This window comes from Macrobrachium nipponense, chromosome 1 (genome assembly GCF_015104395.2).
Source record: "Macrobrachium nipponense isolate FS-2020 chromosome 1, ASM1510439v2, whole genome shotgun sequence".
Taxonomy (NCBI): Eukaryota; Metazoa; Arthropoda; class Malacostraca; order Decapoda; family Palaemonidae; genus Macrobrachium; species Macrobrachium nipponense.
The window spans coordinates 126152319-126176922 of NC_087200.1; the positions used below are offsets into that span (position 1 = coordinate 126152319).

General features: G+C 41.4%; 1 protein-coding gene across 3 annotated transcripts in view; it reads left to right on the forward strand.

Moving 5' to 3' along the window:
- The window catches only part of LOC135219606 (adhesion G protein-coupled receptor L1-like), a 317272-nt gene that overhangs the window by 174537 nt on the left and 118131 nt on the right, over positions 1-24604 (forward strand). For 2 of the 3 annotated variants that reach the window (XM_064256499.1, XM_064256500.1), the window contains 4 exons: positions 15694-15857; positions 17312-17437; positions 19013-19147; positions 24130-24270. The exons of the other annotated variant lie outside the window; for it this stretch is intronic. In XM_064256499.1, coding sequence (XP_064112569.1) covers positions 15694-15857; positions 17312-17437; positions 19013-19147; positions 24130-24270 — 566 coding nt within the window. The remainder of the gene's footprint in view (positions 1-15693; positions 15858-17311; positions 17438-19012; positions 19148-24129; positions 24271-24604) is intronic. 3 annotated transcript variants of the gene reach the window in all.

Genomic DNA, 24604 nt, shown 5'->3' on the forward strand with positions numbered 1-24604 from the left:
TGTGACATTCCCTTCGTTATTCTAAGTGTTGAGTGTGGCATTCCTCCCCTTCAGTATTCTAGTGTTGAGTGTTGGCGTTCCCCTTCAGTTATTCTAGCGTTGAGTGTGACATTCCCCTCTTCAGTTATTCTAAGTTTTGATTTGAAATGGGCGTTCCCCCTTCATTATTCGTAGCGTTGAGTGTGGCGTTCCCCTTCAGTTATTCTTAGTGATGAGTGGCGTTTCCCCTTCAGTTATTCGTAGCGTTGATGTGGCGGTTCCCCTCCCCTTCGGTTTATTCGTAGTGTTTTGAGTGTGGCATTCCCCTTCAGTTATTCGTAGTCGTTGAGTGTTGGCATTCCTCTTCGGATTTTATTCTTAGTGTTGAGTGTGGGCGTTCCCCTCTTTAGTTATTCCTTAAGCGTTGAGTGTGGCGTCCCCTTCAGTTATTCATAGTGTTGAGTGTGGCGTTCCCCTTCAGTTATTCTTAGCGTTGAGTGTGGCATTCCCTTTCAGTTATTTTTAGTGTTGATGTGGCGTTCCCCTTCAGTTATTACTTATGTTGGAGTGTGGCGTTCCCCTTCAGTTATACTTAGTGTTTGAGTGTGGCGTTCCCCCCTTCAGTTATTTCCTTAGGTTTGGTGTGGCGTTCCCCTTCATTTTATTTTCGTAGCGTTTGAGTGTGCGTTCCCCTACGGTTATTCGTAGCGTTGAGTGTGCATTCCCTTCAGTTATCGTAGCGTTGAGTGTGGCATTCCCCTTGCAGTTATTCTTAGTGTTGAGTGTGGTGTTTCCCTTCAGTTATTCTTAGTGTTGAGTGTGGCGTTCCCCTTCAGTTATATGTAGTGTTCAGTGTGGCGTTCCCCTTCAGTTATTCTTAGTGTTGAGTGTGGCGTTCCCCTTCAGTTATTCTTAGTGTTGAGTGTGGCATTCCCCTTCAGTTATTCTTAGTGTTGAGTGTGGCATTCCCCTTCAGTTATTCTTAGTGTTGAGTGTGGCATTCCCCTTCAGTTATTCTTAGTGTTGAGTGTGGCATTCCCCTTCAGTTATTCGTAGCGTTGAGTGTGGATTCCCTTCAGTATTATTGTAGCGTTCAGTGTGGCATTCCCCTTCAGTTATTCGTAGCGTTGAGTGTGGCATTCCCCTTCAGTTATTCGTAGCATTGAGTGTGGCATTCCCCTTCAGTTATTTGTAGCGTTGAGTGTGGCATTCCCCTTCAGTTATTCGTAGCGTTGAGTGTGGCGTTCCCCTTCAGTTATTCGTATTGTTGAGTGTGGTGTTCCCCTTCAGTTATTCTTAGTTTTGAGTGTGGCATTCCCCTTCAGTTATTCTTAGCGTTGAGTGTGGCATTCCCTTTCAGTTATTCTTAGCGTTGAGTGTGGCATTCCCCTTCAGTTATTCTTAGTGTTGAGTGTGGCGTTCCCCTTCAGTTATTCTTAGCGTTGAGTGTGGCGTTCCCCTTCAGTTATTCTTAGTGTTGAGTGTGGCATTCCCCTTCAGTTATTCGTAGCGTTGAGTGTGGCATTCCCCTTCAGTTATTCGTAGCGTTGAGTGTGGCGTTCCCCTTCAGTTATTCTTAGTGTTGAGTGTGGCGTTCCCCTTCAGTTATTCTTAGTGTTGAGTGTGGCGTTCCCCTTCAGTTATTCTTAGCGTTGAGTGTGGCGTTCTCCTTCAGTTATTCTTAGCGTTAAGTGTGGCATTCCCTTTCAGTTATTCGTAGCGTTGAGAGTGTCATTCCCCTTCAGTTATTCTTAGCGTTGAGTGTGGCATTCCCCTTCAGTTATTCGTAGCGTTGAGTGTGGCATTCCCCTTCAGTTATTCTTAGTGTTGAGTGTGGCATTCCCCTTCAGTTATTCTTAGTGTTGAGTGTGGCATTCCCCTTCAGTTATTCGTAGCGTTGAGTGTGGCGTTCCCCTTCAGTTATTGTAGTGTTCAGTGTGGCATTCCCCTTCAGTTATTCGTAGCGTTGAGTGTGGCATTCCCCTTCAGTTATTGTAGCGTTCAGTGTGGCATTCCCCTTCAGTTATTTGTAGCGTTGAGTGTGGCATTCCCCTTCAGTTATTCGTAGTGTTGAGTGTTGGTGTTCCCCTTCAGTTATTCTTAGTGTTGAGTTGGCGTTGGACCCCTCAGTTATTCTTAGCGTTGAGTTTTGGCATTCCGCTTCAGTTATTCGTAGCGTTGAGTGTGGCGTTCCCCTTCAGTTATTCTTAGTGTTGAGTGTGGTGTTCCCCTTCAGTTATTCTTAGCGTTGAGTGTGGCGTTCCCCTTCAGTTATTCTTAGTGTTGAGTGTGGCATTCCCCTTCAGTTATTCGTAGCGTTGAGTGTGGCGTTCCCCTTCAGTTATTCGTAGCGTTGAGTGTGGCGTTCCCCTTCAGTTATTCTTAGTGTTGAGTGTGGCGTTCCCCTTCAGTTATTCGTAGCGTTGAGTGTGGCGTTCCCCTTCAGTTATTCTTAGTGTTGAGTGTGGTCATTCCCCTTCAGTTATTCGTTAGCGTTGAGTATGGGGCGTTCCCCTTTCAGTTATTCGTAGCGTTGAGTGTGGCGTTCCCCTTCAGTATTCTTAGTGTTGAGTGTGGCGTTCCCCTTCAGTTATTCGTAGCGTTGAGTTGTGGCGTTCCCCTTCAGTTATTCTTAGTGTTGAGTTTGGCGTTCCCCTTCAGTTATTCGTAGCGTTGAGTGTGGCGTTCCCCTTCAGTTATTGTAGCGTTCAGTGTGGCATTCCCCTTCACTTATTCTTAGTGTTGAGTGTGGTGTTCCCCTTCAGTTATTCTTAGCATTGAGTGTGGCGTTCCCCTTCAGTTATTCTTAGTGTTGAGTGTGGCATTCCCCTTCAGTTATTCTTAGCGTTGAGTGTGGCGTTCCCTTTCAGTTATTTGTAGCATTGAGTGTGGCGTTCCCCTTCAGTTATTTGTAGCATTGAGTGTGGCGTTCCCCTTCAGTTATTCGTAGCGTTGAGTGTGGCATTCCCCTTCAGTTATTCTTAGCGTTGAGTATGGCGTTCCCCTTCAGTTATTCGTAGCGTTGAGTGTGGCGTTCCCCTTCAGTTATTCTTAGTGTTGAGTGTGGCATTTCCCCTTCAGTTATTCTTAGTGTTGAGTGTGGCGTTCCCCTTCAGTTATCTTAGCGTTGAGCGTGGCGTTCCCCTTCCAGTTATTCGTAGCGTGGAGTGTGGCGTTCCCCTTCAGTTATTTGTAGTGTTGAGTGTGGCATTCCCTTTCAGTTATTCTTAGCGTTGAGTGTGGCGTTCCCCATCAGTTATTCTTAGTGTTGAGTGTGGCATTCCCCTTCAGTTATTCTTAGTGTTGAGTGTGGCTTTTCCGCCCTTCAGTTATTCTTAGCGTTGAGCGTGGCGTTCCCCTTCAGTTATTCGTAGCGTGGAGTGTGGCGTTCCCCTTCAGTTTATTTGTAGTGTTGAGTTGTGGCATTTCCATTCAGTTATTCGTAGCGAGTGTGGCGTTCCCCTTCAGTTATTCTTAGTGTTGAGTGTGGTGTTCCCCTTCAGTTATTCTTAGTGTTGAGTGTGGCGTTCCCCTTCAGTTATTCGTAGCGTTGAGTGTGATGTTCCCCTTCAGTTATTCTTAGTGTTGAGTGTGGCGTTCCCCTTCAGTTATTCTTAGCGTTGAGTGTGGCGTTCCCCTTCAGTTATTCTTAGTGTTGAGTGTGGCGTTCCCCTTCAGTTATTCGTATTGTTGAGTGTGGTGTTCCCCTTCAGTTATTCTTAGTTTTGAATGTGGCATTCCCCTTCAGTTTTCTTTAGCGTTGAGTGTGGCGTTCTCCCCTTCATTATTCTTATGTTTGAGTTTGGCCTTCCCCTTCATTTATCTTAGTGTTTGATTGTGGCATTCCCCTTGTTCTTAGTGTTGAGTTCGTTGTTCTTAGTGTTGAGTGTTGGCATTCCCGTCAGTTATTCTTAACGTTGCGTGTGGCGTTCCCTGTCAGTTATTCTTAACGTTGAGTGTGGCGCTCCCCTTCACTTGTTCGTAGCGTTGAGTGTGGCGTTCCCCTTCAGTTATTTGTAGTGTTGAGTGTGGCGTTCCCCTTCAGTTATTCTTAGCTTTGAGTCTGGCGTTCTCCTTCAGTTATTCTTAGCGTTGAGTGTTGCATTCCCCTCCAGTTATTCTTAGCGATGAGGGTGGCATTCCCCTTCAGTTATTCTTAGTGTTGAGACTGGCGTTACCTTCATTTATTCGTAGCGTTGAGTGTGGTGTTCCCCTTCAGTTATTCGTAGCGTTGAGTGTGGCGTTCCCTTTCAGTTATTCTTAGTGTTGAGTGTGATGTTCCCCTTTAGTTAGTCTTAGTGTTGAGTGTGGTGTTTCCCTTCAGTTATTCTTATTGTTGAGTGGTGTTCCCCTTCAGTTATTCGAAGCGTTGAGTGTGGTGTTCCCCTTCACTCATTCGTAGAGCTAAGTGTTTCGTTTCCCTTCAGTTATTCTTAGCGTTGAGTATGGTCTTCCCCTTCAGTTACTCTTGGCGTTGAGTGTGGTGTTCCCTTTCAGTTATTCTTAGCGCTGTATGTGATGTTCCCCTCCAGTTAGTCTTATTGTTGAGTGTGGTGTTCCCCTTCTGTTATTCTTATCGTTGAGTGTGGCGTTCCCCTTCAGTTATTCGAAGCGTTGAGTTTGGCTTTCCCCTTCAGTCATTCGTAGCGCTGAGTGTCTCGTTTCCTGTCAGTTATTCTTATCGTTCAGAGTGGTATTCCCCTTCAGTTATTTGAAGCGTTGAGTGTGGCGTTCCCCTTCAGTTACTCTTAGCGTTGAGTGTGGTGTTCCCTTTCAGTTATTCTTAGTGTTGAGTGTGGTGTTCCCCTTCAGTTATTCTTAGTGTTGAGTGTGATGTTCCCCTTCAGTTAGTCTTAGTGATGAGTGTGGCGTTCCCTGTCAGTTATTCTTAGCGTTAAGTGTGGTGTTCCCCTTCAGTTATTTTTAGCATTGAGTGGGGCGTTCCCCTTCAGTTATTCTTAGCGTTGAGTGGGGCTTTCCCCTTCAGTTATTCTTAGCATTGAATGTGGCGTTCCCCTTCAGATATTCTTAGCATTGAGTGTGGCGTTCTCCTTCAGTTATTTTTAGTGTTGAGTGTGGCGTTCCCCTTCAGTTATTCATAGTGTTGAGTGTGGCGTTCCCCTTCATTTATTCTTAGTGTTGAGTGTGGTGTTTCATTTCAGTTATTCTTAGCGTTGAGTGTGGCATTCCCCTTCAGTTATTCTTAGCGTTGAGTGTGGCATTCCCCTTCAGTTATTCTTAGCGTTGAGTATGGCGTTCCCTTTCAGTTATTTGTAGCATTGAGTGTGGCGTTCCCCTTCAGTTATTCTTAGCGTTGAGTGTGATGTTTCTCTTCATTTATTCTTAGTGTTGAGTGTGGTGTTCCCCCTCAGTTATTCTTAGTGTTCATTGTTGTGTTTCCCTTCAGTTATTCTTTGTGTTGAATGTGGAGTTTCCCTTCAGTTATTCTTAGCTTTGAGTGTGGCATTCCTCTTAAGTTGAGTGTGGTTTTCCATTTCAGTTATTCTTAGTGTAGAGTGTGGTGTTCCCCTTCAGTTATTCTTAGTGTTGAGTGTGATGTTCCCCTTCAGTTATTCTTAGCATTGAGTGTGGTGTTCCACTTCAGTTATTCATAACGTTGAGTGTAGTGTTCCCCTTCAGTTATTCTTAGCGTTGAGTGGGGTGTTCCACTTCAGTTATTCGTAACGTTGAGTGTAGTGTTCCCCTTCAGTTATTCTTAGTGTTGAGTGTGGTGTTTCCCTTCAGTTATTCTTAGCGTTGAGTGGGGTTTTTTCCTTCAGTTATTCTTAGTGTTGAGTGTGGTGTTTCCCTTCAGTTATTCTTATGTGGCGTTCCACTGCAGTTATTCATAACGTTGAGTGTGGTTTTTTCCTTTAGTTATTCGTAGTGTTGAGTGTGGCATTCCCTTTCAATTATTATTAGCTTTGAGTATGGTGTTCTCTTTCAGTTACTCTTAGCGTTGAGTTTGGCTTTCCCCTTCAGTAATTTGTAGTGTTCTGTTGGCGTTCCAGTTCAGTTATTCTTAGCATTGAGTGTTGCATTCCCCTTCAGATATTCTTAGCGTTAGATGTGGCATTACCTTTCAGTTATTCGTAGTGTTGAGTGTGGTGTTCCCCTTCAGTTATTTGTAGCATTGAGTATGGTGTTCCCCTTCAGTTATTCTTAGTGTTGAGTGTGTTGTTCCTCTTCAGTTAGTCTTAGCATTGATTGTGGTGCTTTCCTTCAGTTATTCATAGCGTTGAGTGTGGCATTCCTCTTTACTTCTTCTTAGCGTTTAGTGTAGCATTCCCCTTCAGTTATATGTAGCGTTGAGTGTGGTGTTCCCCTTCAGTTATTCGTAGCGATGAGTTTGGTGTTCCCCTCCAGTTATTCGTAGCGCTGAATTTGTGTTCCCCTTCAGTTATTCGTAGTGTTGAGTGTGGCATTCCCCTTTAGTTATTTGTAGCATTGAGAGTGGCGTTCCCTTTCAGTTATTCATAGTATTGAGTGTTGTGTTCCCCATCAGGTTCCCCTTCAGTTATTTGTAGTGTTGAGTATGGCGTTCCCCTTCTGTTATTCGTAGCATTGAGTGTGGCTTTCCCCTTCAGGTATGTTTATAGTTGAGTGTGGCGATCCCTTTCAGTTAATCGTAGTATTGAGTGTTGTGTTCTCCTTTAGGTTCCCCCTCAGTTATTTGTAGTGTTGAGTATGGCGTTCCCCTTCAGTTATTCGTGGCGTTGAGTGTGGCGTTCCCTTTCAATTATTCGTAGCATTGAGTGTGGCGTTCCCTTTCAGTTATTCGTAGCATTGAGTGTGGCATTCCCTTAAGTTATTTTTATAATTTAGTGTGGTGTTCCCCTTCAGTTATTCTTACCATTAGGTGTGAAATTCCCCTTATTCATAGTGTTGAGTGTAGCATTCCCTTTCAGATATTCTTTGCATTGAGTGTGGCATTCCCTTTCATTTATTCTTAGCGGTTAGTGTGGCGTTCCCCTTCAGTTGTTTGTAGTGTTGAGTATGGCGTTCCCCTTCAGTTATTCTTGGCGTTAAGTGTGGCGTTCCCTTTCAGTTATTCTTAGCGTTGAGTGTTGCATTCCCCTTCAGTTATTCATAGCGTTGAGTGTGGCGTTTCCTTTCAGTTATTCGTAGCGTTGAGTGTGGCATTCTCTTAAGTTATTTTTAGAATTTAGTGTGGTGTTCCCCTTCAGTTATTCTTACCATTAGGTGGGAAATTCCCCTTATTCATGAGTGTTTGGAGTGTTAGGGTGTTCCCAGTTAGGAAGGGGGTGGAGGGTTCCCTTAGTTAGTTCTTTGCATTAAGCGTGGCATTCCCTTTCATTTATTCTTAGCGTATAGTGTGGCATTCCCTTTCAGTTATTCATAGTGTTGAATGTGGTGTTCACCTTCAGGTTCTCTTTCCGTTATTCATAGCGGTGAGTGTGGCGTTCTCCTTCATTTTTTCTTAGCGTTGAGTGTGGCATTCTCCTTCATTTATTCTTAGCGTTGAGTGTGGCATTCCCCTTCATTTATTCTTAGTGTTGAGTGTGGCGTTCCCCTTCATTTATTCTTAACGTTGAGTGTGGCATTCTCCTTCAGTTATTTTTAGGATTGAGTGTGGTGTCCCCCTTCAGTTATTCGAAACATTGAGTGTGATGTTTCTCTTCAGTTATTCTTAGTGTTGAGTGTGGTGTTTCCTTTCAGTTATTCTTAGTGTTGAGTGTGGTGTTCCCCTTCAGTTATTTTTAGTGTTCATTGTGGTGTTTCCCTTCAGTTATTCTTAGTGTTGAGTGTGGTGTGTCCCTTCAGTTATTCTTAGCTTTGAGTGTGGCCTTCTTATGCTGAGTGTGGTTTTCCGTTTCAGTTATTCTTAGCGTTGAGTGTGGCGTTCCCCTTCAGTTATTCTTAGTGTTGAGTGTGGTGTTCCCCTTCAGTTATTCTTAGCGTTGAGTGTGGCATTCCACTTCAGTTATTCGTAATGTTGAGTGTGGTTTTTTCCTTCAGTTATTCTTAGTGTTGAGTGTGTTGTTCCCTTTCGGTTATTCTTAGCATTGAGTGTGGTGTTCCCCTTCAGTTATTCGTAGTGTTGAGTGTGGCGTTCCCCTTCAATTATTATTAGCTTTGAGTATGGTGTTCTCTTTCAGTTATTCATAGCGTTGATTGTGGCCTTTCCCTTCAGTTATTCTCAGTGTTGAGTGTGGTGTTCCCCTTCAGTTATTCTTAGCGTTGAGTGTGGTGTTCCCCTTCAGTTATTTGTAGTGTTGAGTATGGTGTCCCCTTCAGTTATTCTTAGCATTGATTGTGGTGTTCCCCTTCAGTTATTCATAGCATTGAGTGTGGCTTTCCTCTTCACTTCTTCTTAGCTTTTAGTTTGGTGTTCCCCTTCAGTTATTCATACCACTGAGTGTGGCGTTCCTCTTTACTTCTTAGCGTTTAGTGTAGCGTTCCCCTTCAGTTATTCGTAGCGTTGAGTGTGGTGTTCTTCTTCAGCTATTCTTAGCGTTTAGTGTGGTATTCCCCTTCAGTTATTCTTACCGTTAGGTGTGGCATTCCCTTTCAGTTATTCGTAGTGTTGAGTGAGGTGTTCGCCTTCAGGTTCCCCTTCAGTTATTTGTAGTGTTGAGTATGGCGTTCCCCTTCAGTTATTCTTAGCATTGAGTGTGGTGTTCCCCTTCAGCTATTCTTAGTGTTGAATTTGGTGTTCCCCTTCAGTTATTCGTAGTGTTGAGTGTGGCGTTCCCCTTCAGTTATTCTTAGCATTGAGTGTGGCTTTCTCCTTCAGCTATTCTTAATGTTGAGTGTTGTGTTCCCCTCCAGTTATTCTTAGCGATGAGTGTGGCGTTCCCTTTCAGTTATTCTTAGCGTTGAGACTGGCGTTACTTTCAGTTATTCATAGTGTTGATTGTGGCGTTCCCTTCAGGTATTCATAGCGCTGAGTTTGGCGTTCCCCTTCAGTTACTCTTAGCGTTGAGTTTGGTGTTCCCTTTCAGTTATTCTTAGTGTTTATTGTGGTGTTCCCCTTCAGTTATTCTTAGTGTTGAGTTTGGTGTATCCCTTCAGTTATTCTTAGCGTTGAGTGTGGTGTTTCCCTTCAATTTTTCGAAGCATTGAGTGTGGCATTCCCCTTTAGTCATTCGTAGCATTGAGTGTTTCATTCCCCTTCAGTTATTCTTAACGTTGAGTGTGGCGTTCTCCTTCAGTTATTCTTAGCGTTGAGGGTGGCTTTCCCTTTCAGTTATTCTTAGCGTTGAGTGTGGCTTTCCTCTTCAGTTATTCTTAGCGTTGAGTGTTGCGTTCCCCTTCAGTTATGCTTAGTGTTGAGTGTGGTGTTCCCCTTCAGTTATTCTTAGTGTTGAGTGTGGTGTTCCCCTTCAGTTATTCCTAGTGTTGAGTGTGGTGTTTCCCTTCAGTTATTCTTAGTGTTGAGTGTGGTGTTCCTCTTCAGTTATTCTTAGCGTTGAGTGTGGTGATCCCCTTCAATTATTCTTAGTGTTATTTGTGGTGTTGCCCTTCAGTTATTCTTAGAGTTGATTGTGGTGTTCCCCTTCAGTTATTCATAGTGTTGAGTGTGGTGTTCCCCTTCAGTTATTCTTAGCATTGAGTGTGGTGTTCCCCTTTAGTTATTCGTAGCGTTAAGTGTTGTGTTTCCCTTCAGTTTTTCTTAGGGTTGAGTATGGTGTTCCCCTTCAGTTATTCATAGCGTTGAGTGTGGTGTTCCCTTTCAGTTATTCTTAGATTTGCATGTTGAGTGTGGTGTTTACCTTCGGTTATTCTTAGCGTTGAGTGTGGTGTTTCCCTTCAGTTATTCTTAGTGTTGAGTGTAGTGTTCCCCTTCAGCTATTCATAGCATTGTGTGTGGCGTTCCTCTTCAGTTATTTTTAGTGTTGAGTGTGGCATTCCCCTTCAGTTATTAGGTTCTTAGTGTTGAGTGTGGTGTTCCTATTCAGTTATTCTTAGCATTGAGTGGGTTGTTCCCCTTCAGTTATTCGTAGTGTTGAGTGTGGCGTTCCCCTTCAGTAATATGTAGCATTGAGTTCGGCGTTCCCCTTCAGTTATTCTTAGCATTGAGTGTTGCGTTCCCCTTCAGATATTCTTAGCGTTAGGTGTGGCATTCCCTTTCAGTTATTCGTAGTGTTGAGTGTGGTGTTCCCCTTGAGGTTCCCTTTCGGTTATTTGTAGCGTTGAGTATGGTGTTCCCCTTCAGTTATTCCTAGTGTTGAGTGTGGTATTCCTCTTCAGTTATTCTTAGCATTGATTGTGGTGTTCTCCTTCAGTTATTCTTAGCGTTGAGTGTGGCGTTCCTCTTCACTTCTTCTTAGCATTGAGTGTGGTGTTCCTCTTCAATTATTCATAGTGTTGAGTGTGGTGTTCCTTTTCACTTCTTCTTAGCGTTGAGTGTGGTGTTCCCCTTCTATTATTCATAGCGTTGAGTGTGGCATTCCTCTTCACTTCTTCTTAGCGTTGAGTGTGGTGTTCCCTTTCAGTTATACGTAGCGTTGAGTGTGGTGTTCCCCTTCAGTTATTCTTATTGTTTAGTGTGGCATTCCCCTTCAGTTATATGTAGCATTGAGTTTGGTGTTCCCGTTCAGTTATTCGTAGCGATGAGTTTGGTGTTCCCCTCCAGTTATTCGTAGCGTTGAGTTTGTGTTCCCTTTCAGTTATTCGTAGCGTTGAGTGTGGCATTCCCCTTTAGTTATTTGTAGCATTGAGAGTGGCGTTCCCTTTCTTCAGTATGTTCATAGTTATTTGAGTGTTGTGTTCCCCATCAGGTTCCCCTTCAGTTATTTGTAGTGTTGAGTATGGCGTTCCCCTTCAGTTATTTGTAGTATTGAGTGTGGCTTCCCCTTCAGTTATTCTTATAGTTGAGTGTGGCGATCCCTTTCAGTTAATCATAGTATTGAGTGTTGTGTTCCCCTTCAGGTTCCCCTTCAGTTATTTGTGGTGTTGAGTATGGCGTTCCCCTTCAGTTATTCGTGGCATTGAGTGTGGCGTTCCTTGTCAGTTATTCTTAGCGTTGAGCGTTGCCTTCCCCTTCAGTTATTCGTAGCGTTGAGCATGGCGTTCCCTTTCAGTTATTCTTAGCGTTGAGTGTGGCATTCCCTTAAGTTATTTTTAGAACCTAGTGTGGTGTTCCCCTTCAGTTATTCTTACCAATAGGTGTGAAATTCCCCTTATTCATAGTGTTGAGTGTAGCGTTCCCTTTCAGTCATTCTTTGCATTGAGCGTGGCGTTCGCTTTCATTTATTCTTAGCGTTTAGTGTGGCGTTCCCCTTCAGTTATTTGTAGTGTTGAGTATGGAGTTCCCCTTAAGTTATTCGTGCCGTTGAGTGTGGCATTCCCTTTCAGTTATTCTTAGCAGTGAGTGTTGCTTATTCCCCTTCAGTTATTCGTAGCTTTGAGCGTGGCGTTCCCTTTCAGTTATTCTTAGCGTTGAGTGTGGCATTCCCTTAAGTTATTTTTAGAACCTAGTGTGGTGTTCCCCTTCAGTTATTCTTACCAATAGGTGTGAAATTCCCCTTATTCATAGTGTTGAGTGTAGCGTTCCCTTTCAGTTATTCTTTGCATTGAGCGTGGCGTTCCCTTTCATTTATTCTTAGTGTTTAGTGTCGCATTCCCTTTCAGTTATTCATAGTGTTGAATGTGGTGTTCACCTTCCGGTTCCCTTTCAGTTATTCATAGCGGTGAGTGTGGCGTTCTCCTTCATTTATTCTTAGCGTTTAGTGTGGCGTTCCCCTTCATTTATTCTTAGCGTTGAGTCTGACTTTCCCCTTCAGTTATTTTTGGGATTGAGTGTGGTTTTCCCTTTCTGTTATTCTTAGCATTGCGTATGATATTCCCCTTCATTCATTCTTAGCTTTGAGTATGGCGTTCCCCTTCAGTTATTCGTAGCATTGAGTATGGCGTTCCCCTTCAATTATTCGTAGCATTGAGTGTGGCGTTCCCCTTCAGTTATTCGTAGCGTTGAGTGTGGTGTTCCCTTCAGTTATTCTTAGTGATGAGTGTGTCGTTCCCCTTCAGTTATTCGTAGTGTTGAATGTGGCTTTCTTCTTCAGTTATTCTTAGCGTTGAGTCTGGCGTTCCCCTTTGGTTATTTTTAGGATTGAGTGTGGCGTTCCCCTTCAGTTATTCGTAGCGTTGAGTGTGGGACTCCTTTCAGTTAAGTTCTGTAGCGTTGAGTGTGGCGTTCCCCTTCAGTTATTCGTAGCATTGAATGTGGCTTTCTTCTTCAGTTATTCGTAGCGTTGAGTGTGGCTTTCTCCTTCAGTTATTCTTAGTGTTGAGTGTGGCGTTCCCCTTCAGTTATATGTAGCGTTAAGGGGGCCGACCAGCTAATGCCATTTTTTAAGGACAGGACTTTGATATTCATACCACTTAATAAGGTGACTTGGAACATCTCCAAACCGCATATTATTTTCGCCTCTGACCTTCGGTTTTGTGACGCCACTGCGATTTATCCCGAAAATAACCATTTTTCAAATTCTATCTCCTCCCTTGATATTTAGTATTAAGACCTAGGATTACTACCATATATAGACCTGATGTAGACCTCCAATCGAATGAGGAGTTTTTTTTTCTAAAAGTAATTTTTTTGCTAGATATGAATTTTTCAATATGGTAAAAAAATAAACCCCAAAAATCAGGAGAAAACAATTAAAAAAAAAGACAAAACAAAAATTGGAAAAAAGGCCTTCATTTGATTGTTCTATAATGTCTTTCTGAGTTATATACCAAATTCCAATGTTATAGCTTTAAAACTAAGTGAGAAGATAGATTTTGAAGGTCAATGAGTATAGTTTTGAGATACGGGCGTTCAAAGTTTTCCTTCGTATTTCTATTAAGACAATGTTAATAAATAATGATTATTATGAATGTATATTTCTTTTTTGTGTATTAATAAACCAAAACTATTTTATTTATCATAATTTAATCATAAATGATGATCCCTTTGCTCATATATCGCTTATTACAGCGAATTTTCTTCTTCTGTATGTTAGCGAGATGTTTTCCTTGTATTTTCCTCTTTGGCATGATGAAATTCTTGCCGAAACAAAGATAAACAAACGTAAATGCGAGAGAATGTCAGAGGTGAAACTCGAAGGTGTACTCTCTTTTTACAAACACAATTTAATAAATCATGATTATTATGAATTTCATATTCCATTTTGGGTATTAAAAAACCAAAACTATGTTATTTATCATAAATGAAGATCTAATTGCTCAAAGATCGTAGCCTTGGGCACAGTGTGATGTGTTCTGTCAGGCAAGACGGGGGCGTTACTACGCAACCCTCCCCTCTCTCTTCACTAACTACGCGTATATTATGATATTCTGTAATAATACTTGAGCGATTTTTCTTCGTCTGTATGTTAGCGAGGTGTTTTCCTTGTCTTTTCCTCATTGGCATGATGAAATTCTTGCCGAAACATACATAAACATACGTAAAAGCAAGCCAATGTCAGAGGTGAAATCGAACGTGTAGACTACTTGAAGTTTGTGTTCGCTCTGAATCATGGTTGGACTTGGTAGCTGAATGAAGTCTCCCTTGTCGACTCGGGGAATGTCTACAGATGCCATTTCTCCCAATTTCTTTGACAATAATTATCAAAATTTACGATAATAGAAGAAATATTGCATTTTCTTGTACGGATCAATGTTTTAGGCTTATTGAGTTACGTTAACTAATTACCCTGTAACTACGAAAGTAAGAGGAATTTTGACGAAATATTTCGTATACTTATTCTCAATTGCCATATGAAGCTCCATGAATTTTTTCATGACTTTGCATTTTTCGCCCTATACCCCCATATGTAAGGGTTCCGGCCGGCCCCCTTAAGTGTGGTGTTCCCCTTCAGTTATTCTTAGGGTTGAATGTGGCTTTCTTCTTTAGTTATTCATAACATTGAGTGTGGCGTTCCCCTTCAGTTATTCTTAGTGTTGAATGTGGCATTCCCCTTCAGTTATTCTAAGCGTTGAGTGTGGCGTTCACCTTCAGTTATTTGTTGCGTTGAGTGTGGCGTTCCCCTTCAGTTATTTATAGCATTGAGTGTTGCGTTCCCCTTCAGTTATTTGTAGTGTTGAGCATGGCATTCCCCTTCAGTTATATGTAGCATTGAGTGTGGTGTTCCCCTTCAGTTATTCTTAGCTTTGAGTGTGGTGTTCCCCTTCAGTTATTCATAGCGTTGACTGTGGCGTTCCCTTTCAGTTATTTGTAGTGTTGAGTGTGGCATTCCCCTTCAGTTATTTTTAGCGTTTATTGTGGCAATCCCCTTCAGTTATATGTAGCAATGAGTGTGGCATTCCCCTTCAATTATGCGTAGCGATGAGTGTGGTGTTCCCCTTCTGTTATTTGTAGCGTTAAGTGTGGCGTACCCCTTCAGTTATTCTTTGCATTGAGTGTGGTGTTCCTCTACGGTTATTTATAGCGTTGTGTGTGGCGTTAGTTATTCTTAGCATTTAGTGTGGCGTTCCCCTTTAGTTATTTTTACCGTTGAGTTTGGCATTCCCCATATTCATAGCGTTGAGTGTAGCGTTCCTTTTCAGTTATTCTTAGTATTGAGCGTGGCATTCCCTTTTAGTTATTCTTAGCAATGAGTTTGGTGTTCCTTTTCAGTTATTCTTAGCGTTGATTGTGGTGTTCCCTTTCAGTTATTCCTAGCATTGAGTGTGGTGTTCCCCTTCAGGTTCCCTTTCAGTTATTTGTAACGTTGAGTATGGTGTTCCCCTTCAGTTATTCGTAGCGTTGAGTGTGGCGTTCCCCTTCAGTTATTCGTAGCATTGAGTGTGGTGTTCCCCTTTAGGTTCCCTTTCAGTTATTTGTAACGTTGAGTATGGCTATTCCCCTTCAGTTATGCGTTAGTGTTGCAGTGTTGGGCGTTCCCCGTTCAGTTTATTTCCGAGCATTTGAGTGTGGCTAGTTCCCCCTTCAGTTATTCGTAGCATTGAGTGTGGTGTTCGCCCCTTCAGGGTTGCCCGTTTCAGTTATTTGGTAGAACGTTGAGTATGGCGTTCCCCTTCAGTTATTCGTAGCGTTGAGTGTGGTGTTCCCCTTCAGTTATTCCTAGCATTGAGTGTGGCGTCCCCCTTCAGTTATTCGTAGCATTGAGTGTGGTGTTCCCCTTCAGGTTCCCTTTCAGTTATTTGTAACGTTGAGTATGGCGTTCCCCTTCAGTTATTGCCATAGCGGTGAGTGTTGGCGGGTTCCCCCATTCCCACAGTTATTCCTAGCATTGAGTATGGCGTTCCCCCTCAGTTACTCATAGCACTGAGTGTGGCTTCCCCCACCCTCAGTTATTCTTAGCGTTGAGTTGGTCGTTCCTTTACAGTTATTGTTTGTGTTGAATTTGGCGTTTCCCTCAGTTATTCTTAGTGTTGATTTAGGCGTTCCATTTCAGTTTATTCTTATGTTGAATTGTGGTGTACTAGCTTGTGACTGGATTATCTCTTTCCATGATTCATCTGATGACTCTCACGTCTTTTGAGGAACTCCTTGCCTTCAGTCAGGTTTCCCAGTTTCAACAACTATTCTTTATTTTGAAAAATATTGAATCACAGTTAGAAATAGTTAACGACATTTTAATTATTGACCTGAGCCCACCATAGCCCCTATCATGTTACTGAGTAGCCGAGGCTGCTCGGTGATTATTTGGTAGCCTTTGTTGTCTGTGTTAACTTTTCCTTGATCACCCTGACCATGGCAAAAAGATTCTCGTGTAATGAATTTCCTGTTCTGTTTTTCAGACCTTCAGGTGATAATGGCACAACGGCTCTGGTTGAGGTCAAGTCCACGAGCGTGTTTGATGTGACAGGCGATTTCGAGAGCGAAATCCTTTCTGTCCTTAAAACTGGAACTCTGGATCGATTAAATGTCAATGATCAAAACTTCACTCTGATAAAATCTTATGGTTTGTATTTGTGCTCAACTGTTGTTCTTACAGAAGAAACTCGACATCAGTTTTTTTTTGCATAAATGATTCATTCTTTTCTTTATGGTATTTCAATTTTCAAAGATATTGAAGAATGCTATGCTTGTGAGTTATGAAACAATCCTGTAGTTGTGTTCCATACGATTATAATGGAATTCTATGCATTATAATGAGCATTGTATGTTTCATGCCCATTATGGTGTAATCTTAATATGTGTCAACCAATTTATTTAGCGTTTCAGTGCTTAACACACGGTTGATCATTTGCAGTAGAGGTAGCCTGTCTCAGCTTGTCCCACCGCTGTTGAAGTGCTACTATCATATCCCTATTTCTTGATCTTTATGAAAGCAGATTTTTGCATATTTGAAGACGACGTTGCATATCAACGCAATCCCTCCTACTGCTAGTGTATAATTTTTACCAATAACCAGATCGTTGAGATATTGTTGCCTTGTTGAGTTCCAATGAAATAGTTTTCACTGTAACCTAATATGTAAACGGTGGTTATATAAGAAGATACAAGCTAGTCAGATGAAGCGTAGAAATATTTGAAAAGCAATAAGGAACTAAAAATTGTCAGTATCAGTAGAAGGATCCACAGTATTACTCTTTGTTTATCAAGACGCTGATGTGACCAATTCCGTTGGAAACTATATTCGACAGACACTTGATGAAGAATTACTTTTGGACTATCGCCTCTACGAAAGAAGATAAACATTGTAAATATTTCTATAAATATATTTCGTCTTGATAAACAAGAATATTACTGTGGATCCTTCTACCGATTATAATACGTTGTTTTTATATTGCATAGTTATGTATAAAAAGTTATGCAAAGTGTTAACAAGGCAAGGCAGCATGACTAACAGTTGAGGAGTGATTGGATAGCGTAGGTGATTGAAGGTCAGGGTTTGTCAGTCTTGAAGTCTGTTTTTTTTTTCATAATTTCGGTATTTACTGAAATATAATATGTGGTTAAGGCTAGCCAACACTCATTATATTTGACCGGGGTGATTATGACCTTATGGACACAAGTAAGGATACGAAAGAACAGCATGATATGAGAGTAAGTAGTACACCAGTCAACTCCTTGAGAAAGTTAGGAGGGATGTTGTAAGGTTCATAAATTTTCCCATGTGAAGATTTGATTGGCATACGAAAGTAGCATATTGAACAAATAGAGAATTCACAGTGGGTAAGAGGATGAGTGATGGAGACGACTGTAGTGGAATCATGAAAAGGATGATATAGAGGGGAAAAAAGACCCCTCAACCGCTGCCCAAACAACAGGCAACCTTTTTGTCAGAAGAGAGAGAGACAGATATTGAATGTTGACAGATTTATTCATTTCGTAGCTATACCTTGCTAGAGAGAAACATTGCTTCTCCCTAACGTTCTAGTTGCAAACATTTTTCTTTATACTTTTTTTTAGCATCTGATCTCTCCCCTGAGTGTGAATATGGACCAGATCTCTGCGATTCAGAGGGATGTGTGTTGCTCTGCGATGGATTTGCACAGTGTCCGGGAGCGGCTGATGAATCAGAGTGCGATGTTCCAGGTAAAGTGTCCTTTCTCTCCTTCAGTGGCCCATTTTCTTTTTACATGTGACACATCAAATAAAAACAAAAGACGTCATAAAATTAGCCGAGCTTCTGGATTTTTATCTAACCTTTTTGATTTTGTAGAAATGACACAAGAGAGAGAGAGAGAGAGAGAGAGAGAGAGAGAGAGAGAGAGAGAGAGAGAGAGAGAGAGAGAGAGAGAGAGAGAGAGAGAGAGAGAGAGAGAGAGAATTCAAATGAAATGAAAGTGCAAGATATCTGCATTTACAGTCATTTTGAAAAAAAAAATCCCCTACTTTTAATTAATTCTTATTCTGTTTCCATCATTATCTTCGTTCGTTAAAAATCAATAAATTTTTCTTTGTTCATCGATTTAATATTACCCTGAGACCCTTTGATGCTTCCTTTATTTTATCCAGTTATTATGACATTAGTATAGTTCAGTATTGAATTCAGTTTCTAAATAAACCTTGTGTATTCTTCCAAGGCCTTAATTAGTTGTGTGACGCACACTACATTTTTAAATGTGCCATCCATGTACGTAACTGTTTTGCCTCTTCATGAGTGTATGCTTAAAATGATTCCCCGCAGTTTGTCTGTTTTTTATCCAATTTTTTTGTAGGTTGTTATGAATATGTAACCATATTTTGTATACGCATTAGATTTTATCCCCCTTTTTAAGCATTTAATTATCTCTGCTATTATTCTTATTCACTGGAATCATTTTCTATGAATAACGGATTCTTTTAATTGCTAATTGTTACTTTCAGACTCTTTGTTGTTCCCCTTATAAACAGTATTTTGCGCAGGGTTGTTTTTTCTTTAGTTTCATATCCTCTTCTAATTTGTCTATTCATTTATTTTTTACTTATCTTGAGTTCATGCTCATTCATCTCTTGTGCAGTACTACTTACTTAGGAGTATAAGATCAAATAATGGAAGTAATAACGTTAGTGTTAACCAGATTAAGGAAACAGAAAGCCTACAACTAAGTAATCTTATTTATTGATATCATTTCTCATCCGGTTTCCTTTTTTTCAAGATGCACCATTATAATATCAAAACCTCTTAATTACCTTGCGGATGTATGTATATCCTGAACTGGATGTCTGACTGAAAAATCCTTTACAAATAAGAATTTGACATAAATACCATGATAATATCATCAAAATCTCTGTCAATATACAAGTGAAATATGGAAGATCTAGATTCATGTCATATTTTTTTTCTACGCTATGATTCGCAGTCATGAGTTTTTCTTTTAAACAATACCGGGCTCGGTATTATTGTTGTAAAAGTTATGCTGTTTTATATTTTCCTGTAAAATCCTTTTTTATTTGCTTTGTTTTAGATTAGTGGTTAAAATTCCGTTGACTCCAAACTCATCTCAGTTTTACACTTGAGATATTGTATACTTGCCAAGGCAATAAATTAATACCAGGTTTGTGTTTATTTCTTATACCGATATATTTTTCGTTAGCTAATACTTGGTTGCTTGTCAAGTATGACTCTTAGATCATTCTACTGAGGAATAATATATAAAAAGTAAAGCTTTCAACCATTTCATTCAGATGAGTTGATGCCATGTGACGAAGAAGGTATGTCCCGATGTCCTGTTGGCGAAGGTTGTGCTCATTTTTGTGATGGTGTCCAAGAATGTGAGTTGGACTCCGATGAAAATCCAGACAATTGTTCTATGAATTCATGTAAGTCTCTTTGGAGTTTGTTTAACGACAATAGCTTGGCCTTTAATGGCTATGGAAGTTTTTGCTAGATGAATGCATGATTCACATAGCAGCTTAATCTCTCTTAGGTTAAAGTTAAAACATTGTAGAATGCTTTGTGAGCTAGAAATGCAAAGCTTGATTGTTCCTACACGAATACAAACCCTCGGTCTTTACATATGAAAATACCTTCAGCGCGGCTGGAAACCGGCCATTTAATTCTTACCAAGGTAGTTGGGCAGTTAACGACTAGCAGTGGGGTGAGAGCCCCGCCCTTCCCCCTCTCGAGCTGCACGTATCCCGTTCTGCTCTGCCCGTCGGCTGGCTTTCTCCATTTTGTCTACAATCCTGGTTGTTTCTCTGACCGTTCTTTGTGTGATTTTTGTGATATTTGTGACTTACTTTTGTTTAGCTAGATGCAAAATGGAAACCTCAAGTCATCTCAGCCTAAGTGGGTGGAAGCCTCGTGCCATGCAGCATTGCCCAGGCAAAGGGAATGTTCCTTTCAAAGCTTCCTCTCTCCTCTTGAAATGGAACCTCACTCTTTATGCACTCACTGCTGCCAGCATGAGTGCAACCAAAGTAGTCCATGTGATGAGTGTCTGATTTCAACCTTTGTGGAGTAATGGGTGCAATTCGCTCGGAAGAGGAAGTACAGGAGGAAGGCTTCCCTCATGTCGTCGGAGGGTTATGTGCCCCCGTTGGTGCCAGAGGTTGCAAATTATTATTATATTATATTATACTGGTTGACCAACCCGGCACAGCCGGGGAAATTTCTGATTACTACTGATAAACTCTCTCTCTCCTCTCTCTTCTCTCTCTCTCTCTCTCTCTCACTTCTTATCTCTCTCTATCCATTCCAGGTAAGATAGTTGCTTCTCACCCCCACCCCTTCCTATTGGGGCTGAACTTAGGCTTAAAGGACTTCAGTAGTGTCACTGTTCTTCTCAGAAACCTCCCCACCCACTTCACACCCCCCTCTGGGGGGTGTGAAGTGGGACTGAACTTGAACTTAAAGGGTCACTATTCTTCTCAGTGACCTCAAAAACTCTGGATTAGACACTAATATCTGTCATTTTGGTTATTTTTAGAAGTCACCGCCTCCCAACCCCCTTTCACCTCCCCCTTCCTATCAGGGCTGAACTTGGACTTCAAGTGTATCGGGAGAGTCACTGTTCATCTCAGTAACCTCGAAAACTATGGATTAGAAACTGATATTTGTCGTTTTTGGTTATTCTTACGTCATCCCCTTCCCATCCACTTCTCACACCCCCCTTCCTATCAGGGCTGAACTTGGAATTCAAGGGCATCAGGAGTGTCACTATTCATCTCAGTGACCTCGAAAACTATGGATTAGACACTATTGTCTCTTTTTGTAAATGTCACACCCTCCCACCCCTTCTCAGCCCCTCCCTGTTGGGCTGAACTTGGATTTAAAGGGCATCGGGAATGTCACTATTTTTCTCAGTAACCTCAAAAACTATGGAATAGGCACTAATATCTGTCGTTTGGGTTAATTTTAAATTTCACTCCCTTCCCACCCCTTTCTCAACCCCCTCCTTATTTGGGCTGAACTTGGTCTTAAAGGGCATCTATTCTCAGTGACCTCAAAAACTTTGGATTAGACACTATTATCTGTCGCTTCGGTTATTTTTACACTTCACCCCCTTTCCACCCGGTTCTTACCTGCGGCCCCCCCCCTTCCCAAGTAGGGCTGAACTTGGACTTAAAGGGCATTGGGAGTGTCACTATTTATCTCAGTGACATCAAAAAATATGGATAAGCACTAATCTGTCATTTTCTGTAATTTTTACATATCCTCCCATCCCACATCCCCCACCCCTGTTTTTGTGCCAGTGATGTCTTAACCCCACAGTGTTCATTTCCAGATGGTATAAGTATAACATGCATGCCAAGTTTGGTTGAAATTGCTCAGTACATTTCAAAGTGTATGTGGAACACACACACACATGTCCACATGCACATATACATCCATTTTCATATATATAGATTTCCAAGATGAAACCTATTCATATAGAGCAAGCCCACAAGGGCCATTGTCTTGAAATTCAAGCTTCCAAAGAATACGGTGTTCATCAGGGAGAAGTAAGATGAGATAAAGGGAAATACAGAAAGAAGAGACCCCACTTATGAAAAAAAATACATTAAAAAATTAACAAGTAGATAAAAATGTATTTAAAAGCAAGGAGAATAGTATTATGGTAGTGATATATTACACCTTCACTTGAATTTCCTTCCTCTGGTGAAACTGCCTGTCTGCCCCAGCGATTGGCATATATGCCAAAAGTCTATATATCAATCAATCAATCAATCTTTACTTCTCTTCAGAGAGAGGTTACTCCTTTGCGTTCTCCTATTGCTTCATCAATAGAGGGTTGGGGGTGGGGGTCCGGCTGCCAATGGACCCGTACAATGGCTTGTAGGCGGTCTGTTTGTTTGGTGGCGGTGGGGGGGAGGATCCCCCTCAGAGTGAAAGGAGACAGCCTCAACTAACCCAACTTTTTCAGGTTTTGGGGAGATCCAGCCATGTTAAGGGAACTTAGGGAGCTTTGGGTCTCCCTAGGTTTCTCTGCGGAGCTTTCAGTCTGAGGGGGTTAACCTCCTACCTCAGTGCCTCTGTGACTACTCCTGCGACTGCTGCTTCTGTAGCCATGACTACGGACATGGTTACGATGTCGACTGGGACCATGGCTACAGCCATGGCCCCTACAGTCATGCATTCTGCCTTGATCCCGTCGACATCCATGCTCCCTCTGACAAGCCTCACTAGAGAAATACCAACATGACAGTAAGAAGAAATTGAAGAAAAGACCTCACAGATCACCTTCATCTTCTTCGTCATGTACCAGCACTTGGTCTCCTTCTTCTTCCAAAGTTCATGTTACATGGACAGACTGGAGAAAGAGTAAAGTCGCTTCTCCCTACATAGAGAAGGCCCATAGTCTTTTCATACAGTCAGCCTTCTTCCATGGAAGAGGCACAGGGTTCTCTTGATTGCTCTCCCATGTCCATAAACAGGGGAACCATGCTACCAGGTTCTCTGAACCCTTGTGATGTGGGAACAACAGATGCACAGACCTCCATGGATACCTGTGTCACCAATGCTGGTCCACAGAAGTCACCTTCTATGGCCAATAAAGAACCTTCCACCACTGCAACTGTTGCACAGAGAGCCACGGACCTCCATGCCATGGGTGCTGAGCATATGCAGGTCTCCACGGAAACCCACGTCACTGAAGGTGCAAAGGTTTCTACAAAACTCAGTGTCACTAATGTCATTTCTGGTAGGTCCTTATCACAAACTGGTAAAGGTTATTCTATTGCTGCACAGGGTCCCACGGACTCCTGTGGCACCAGCAAGTGCTTGTAAACACAGAGGGTTCACTGAATTAATTGTATTTACATAAAACAATAAGATCAGAAAAGATGGAATTACTGGTCAGGGAACAACAGAATCCTGCAAAATGATTGGATCATACACAGAATGAATATTCTATGCTGATGGAGTCTTCAGAAAAGGAACATTGCAGAGGGGCAGAATAGGAGGTGGCATAAGGCCAATACACAAGTGATAGAGCCGTAGAGTTGGTTCCACACCCACGGCCGATCTGCAACGATATGCAATACAGTTACTTGCAGGAAACACTATTGCCAGCAAAGGGAACTGAGAGACGGCATAGACGATCCCAAGGCAACTCATTTCTACAGCAAATAAATACACAATTACGTTAACACTCAGTGATTTAATACAAATTCACAGTGGGTATTTCCACAATAGAAATGGAAAATAAATCAGGCAGAGATATACATTCTGATACATTACCTTCGTCAGGATGACGGTGTCCTCTTCCGATAGGGCGTCAGCAATGGAGGGGGATGCCGCTTACAAAAGATGCGGCCTCGATGACGAGCATAGGATAAGTCTGGGCGCATCTGCGCGTTTCTGAGGGAGAACTGCCTGTCCTTGCCCCTTACACTAGAAATTTGGAGGATTAAGCCTCGGCATCCTTGTATAGATGGCATTAGGAGTCAAATGCCCGCTCCGTTTTCTACAGGGCCACACATGTGGGTCGCCTGGCAAGTGTCATGGTGGCCAGGCACATGCTCAGCTGTTGTGACCCAGCGCTTTCCTTTTATCTCTCCTGCTCCTCCTCCTCCTCCTCCTCCCCTGCCGGTGGTCTGCCTCCAGCGAGGATTAGCACCTTTGAAGGTTGCGCCTGGGTACAGAGGAATCTCTCAGCAGTCACTTTGAAAGTAGAAGGGTGTTAAGGGCGTACCCAGAGAGAGAGAGAGAGAGAGAGAGAGAGAGAGAGAGAGAGAGAGAGAGAGTTGGTAGATAGGGGCGAATTATACCCACCATGCTTTTATTTAAAGTTGAGGAAATTTATTTATATTTTTATATCTTTTGTTTGAATTATTAAAGGCTGGTGAGGTTGCTTGAAAAGAATTTTCCTTCGTGTGTGTGTGTGTGTATATACACACACACACACACACACACACATATATACATTATATTAGATATATATTATATATAAATATATTATATATAATATATATATATAATACATGAATCTTATCACATCACCGTGACTCATATACTATATGTATTAAACTAGAAATTTCCTTTAATATCTAATTCACTCTACCGCGGAATTAATAGTTTCACATGTTAACCAAAAACAAAGGAAAGTTTTAGTTGATAAGAAATATTTAATCAATTCACATTAAAAATGCATATTTATACATACACACACACACACACACACACACACATATATATATATATATATATATATATATATTATATGTGTGTGTGTGTGTGTGTGTATGTGAATTGTGGTACTTTGGGAGTCAGAGAATTTAAGTGCTTATGATATATTGCTGATAGACATGACTGTTTGAGTGATGCATAAAAAAGTACAGATTTCTTTTTAATTTCTCAGTTTCGTGGAAGTTCTGCGGTTATAGTATGGACAGGTACCGATGTCCAGATGGGGAAACTTGTGCAAATCTTTGTAATAACTATACAGAATGTGGAGACAGTTCTGATGAAACAGAAGAAGTTTGCTCCTTCCTAAATTCAGGTAAGTAGCAGTGTGTTGTTTCAAAGCACTGTGAATTTTACATTTAGTCCATTTTACATTGGTAAAGTTTGAATTTATTAACCTTTATTTTCACAATAATGAGTGTACTTCGTGCCTGCTTTGAATCCTTTTGTAATATATATATATATATATATATATATATATATATATATATATATAGATATATATATATATATAATATATATATATATATGTGTGTGTGTGTGTGTGTGTATGTAAAGAATATATATATCTATATATATATATATATATATATATATATATATATATATATATATATATATATATATATATATATATATATAGTGTGTTT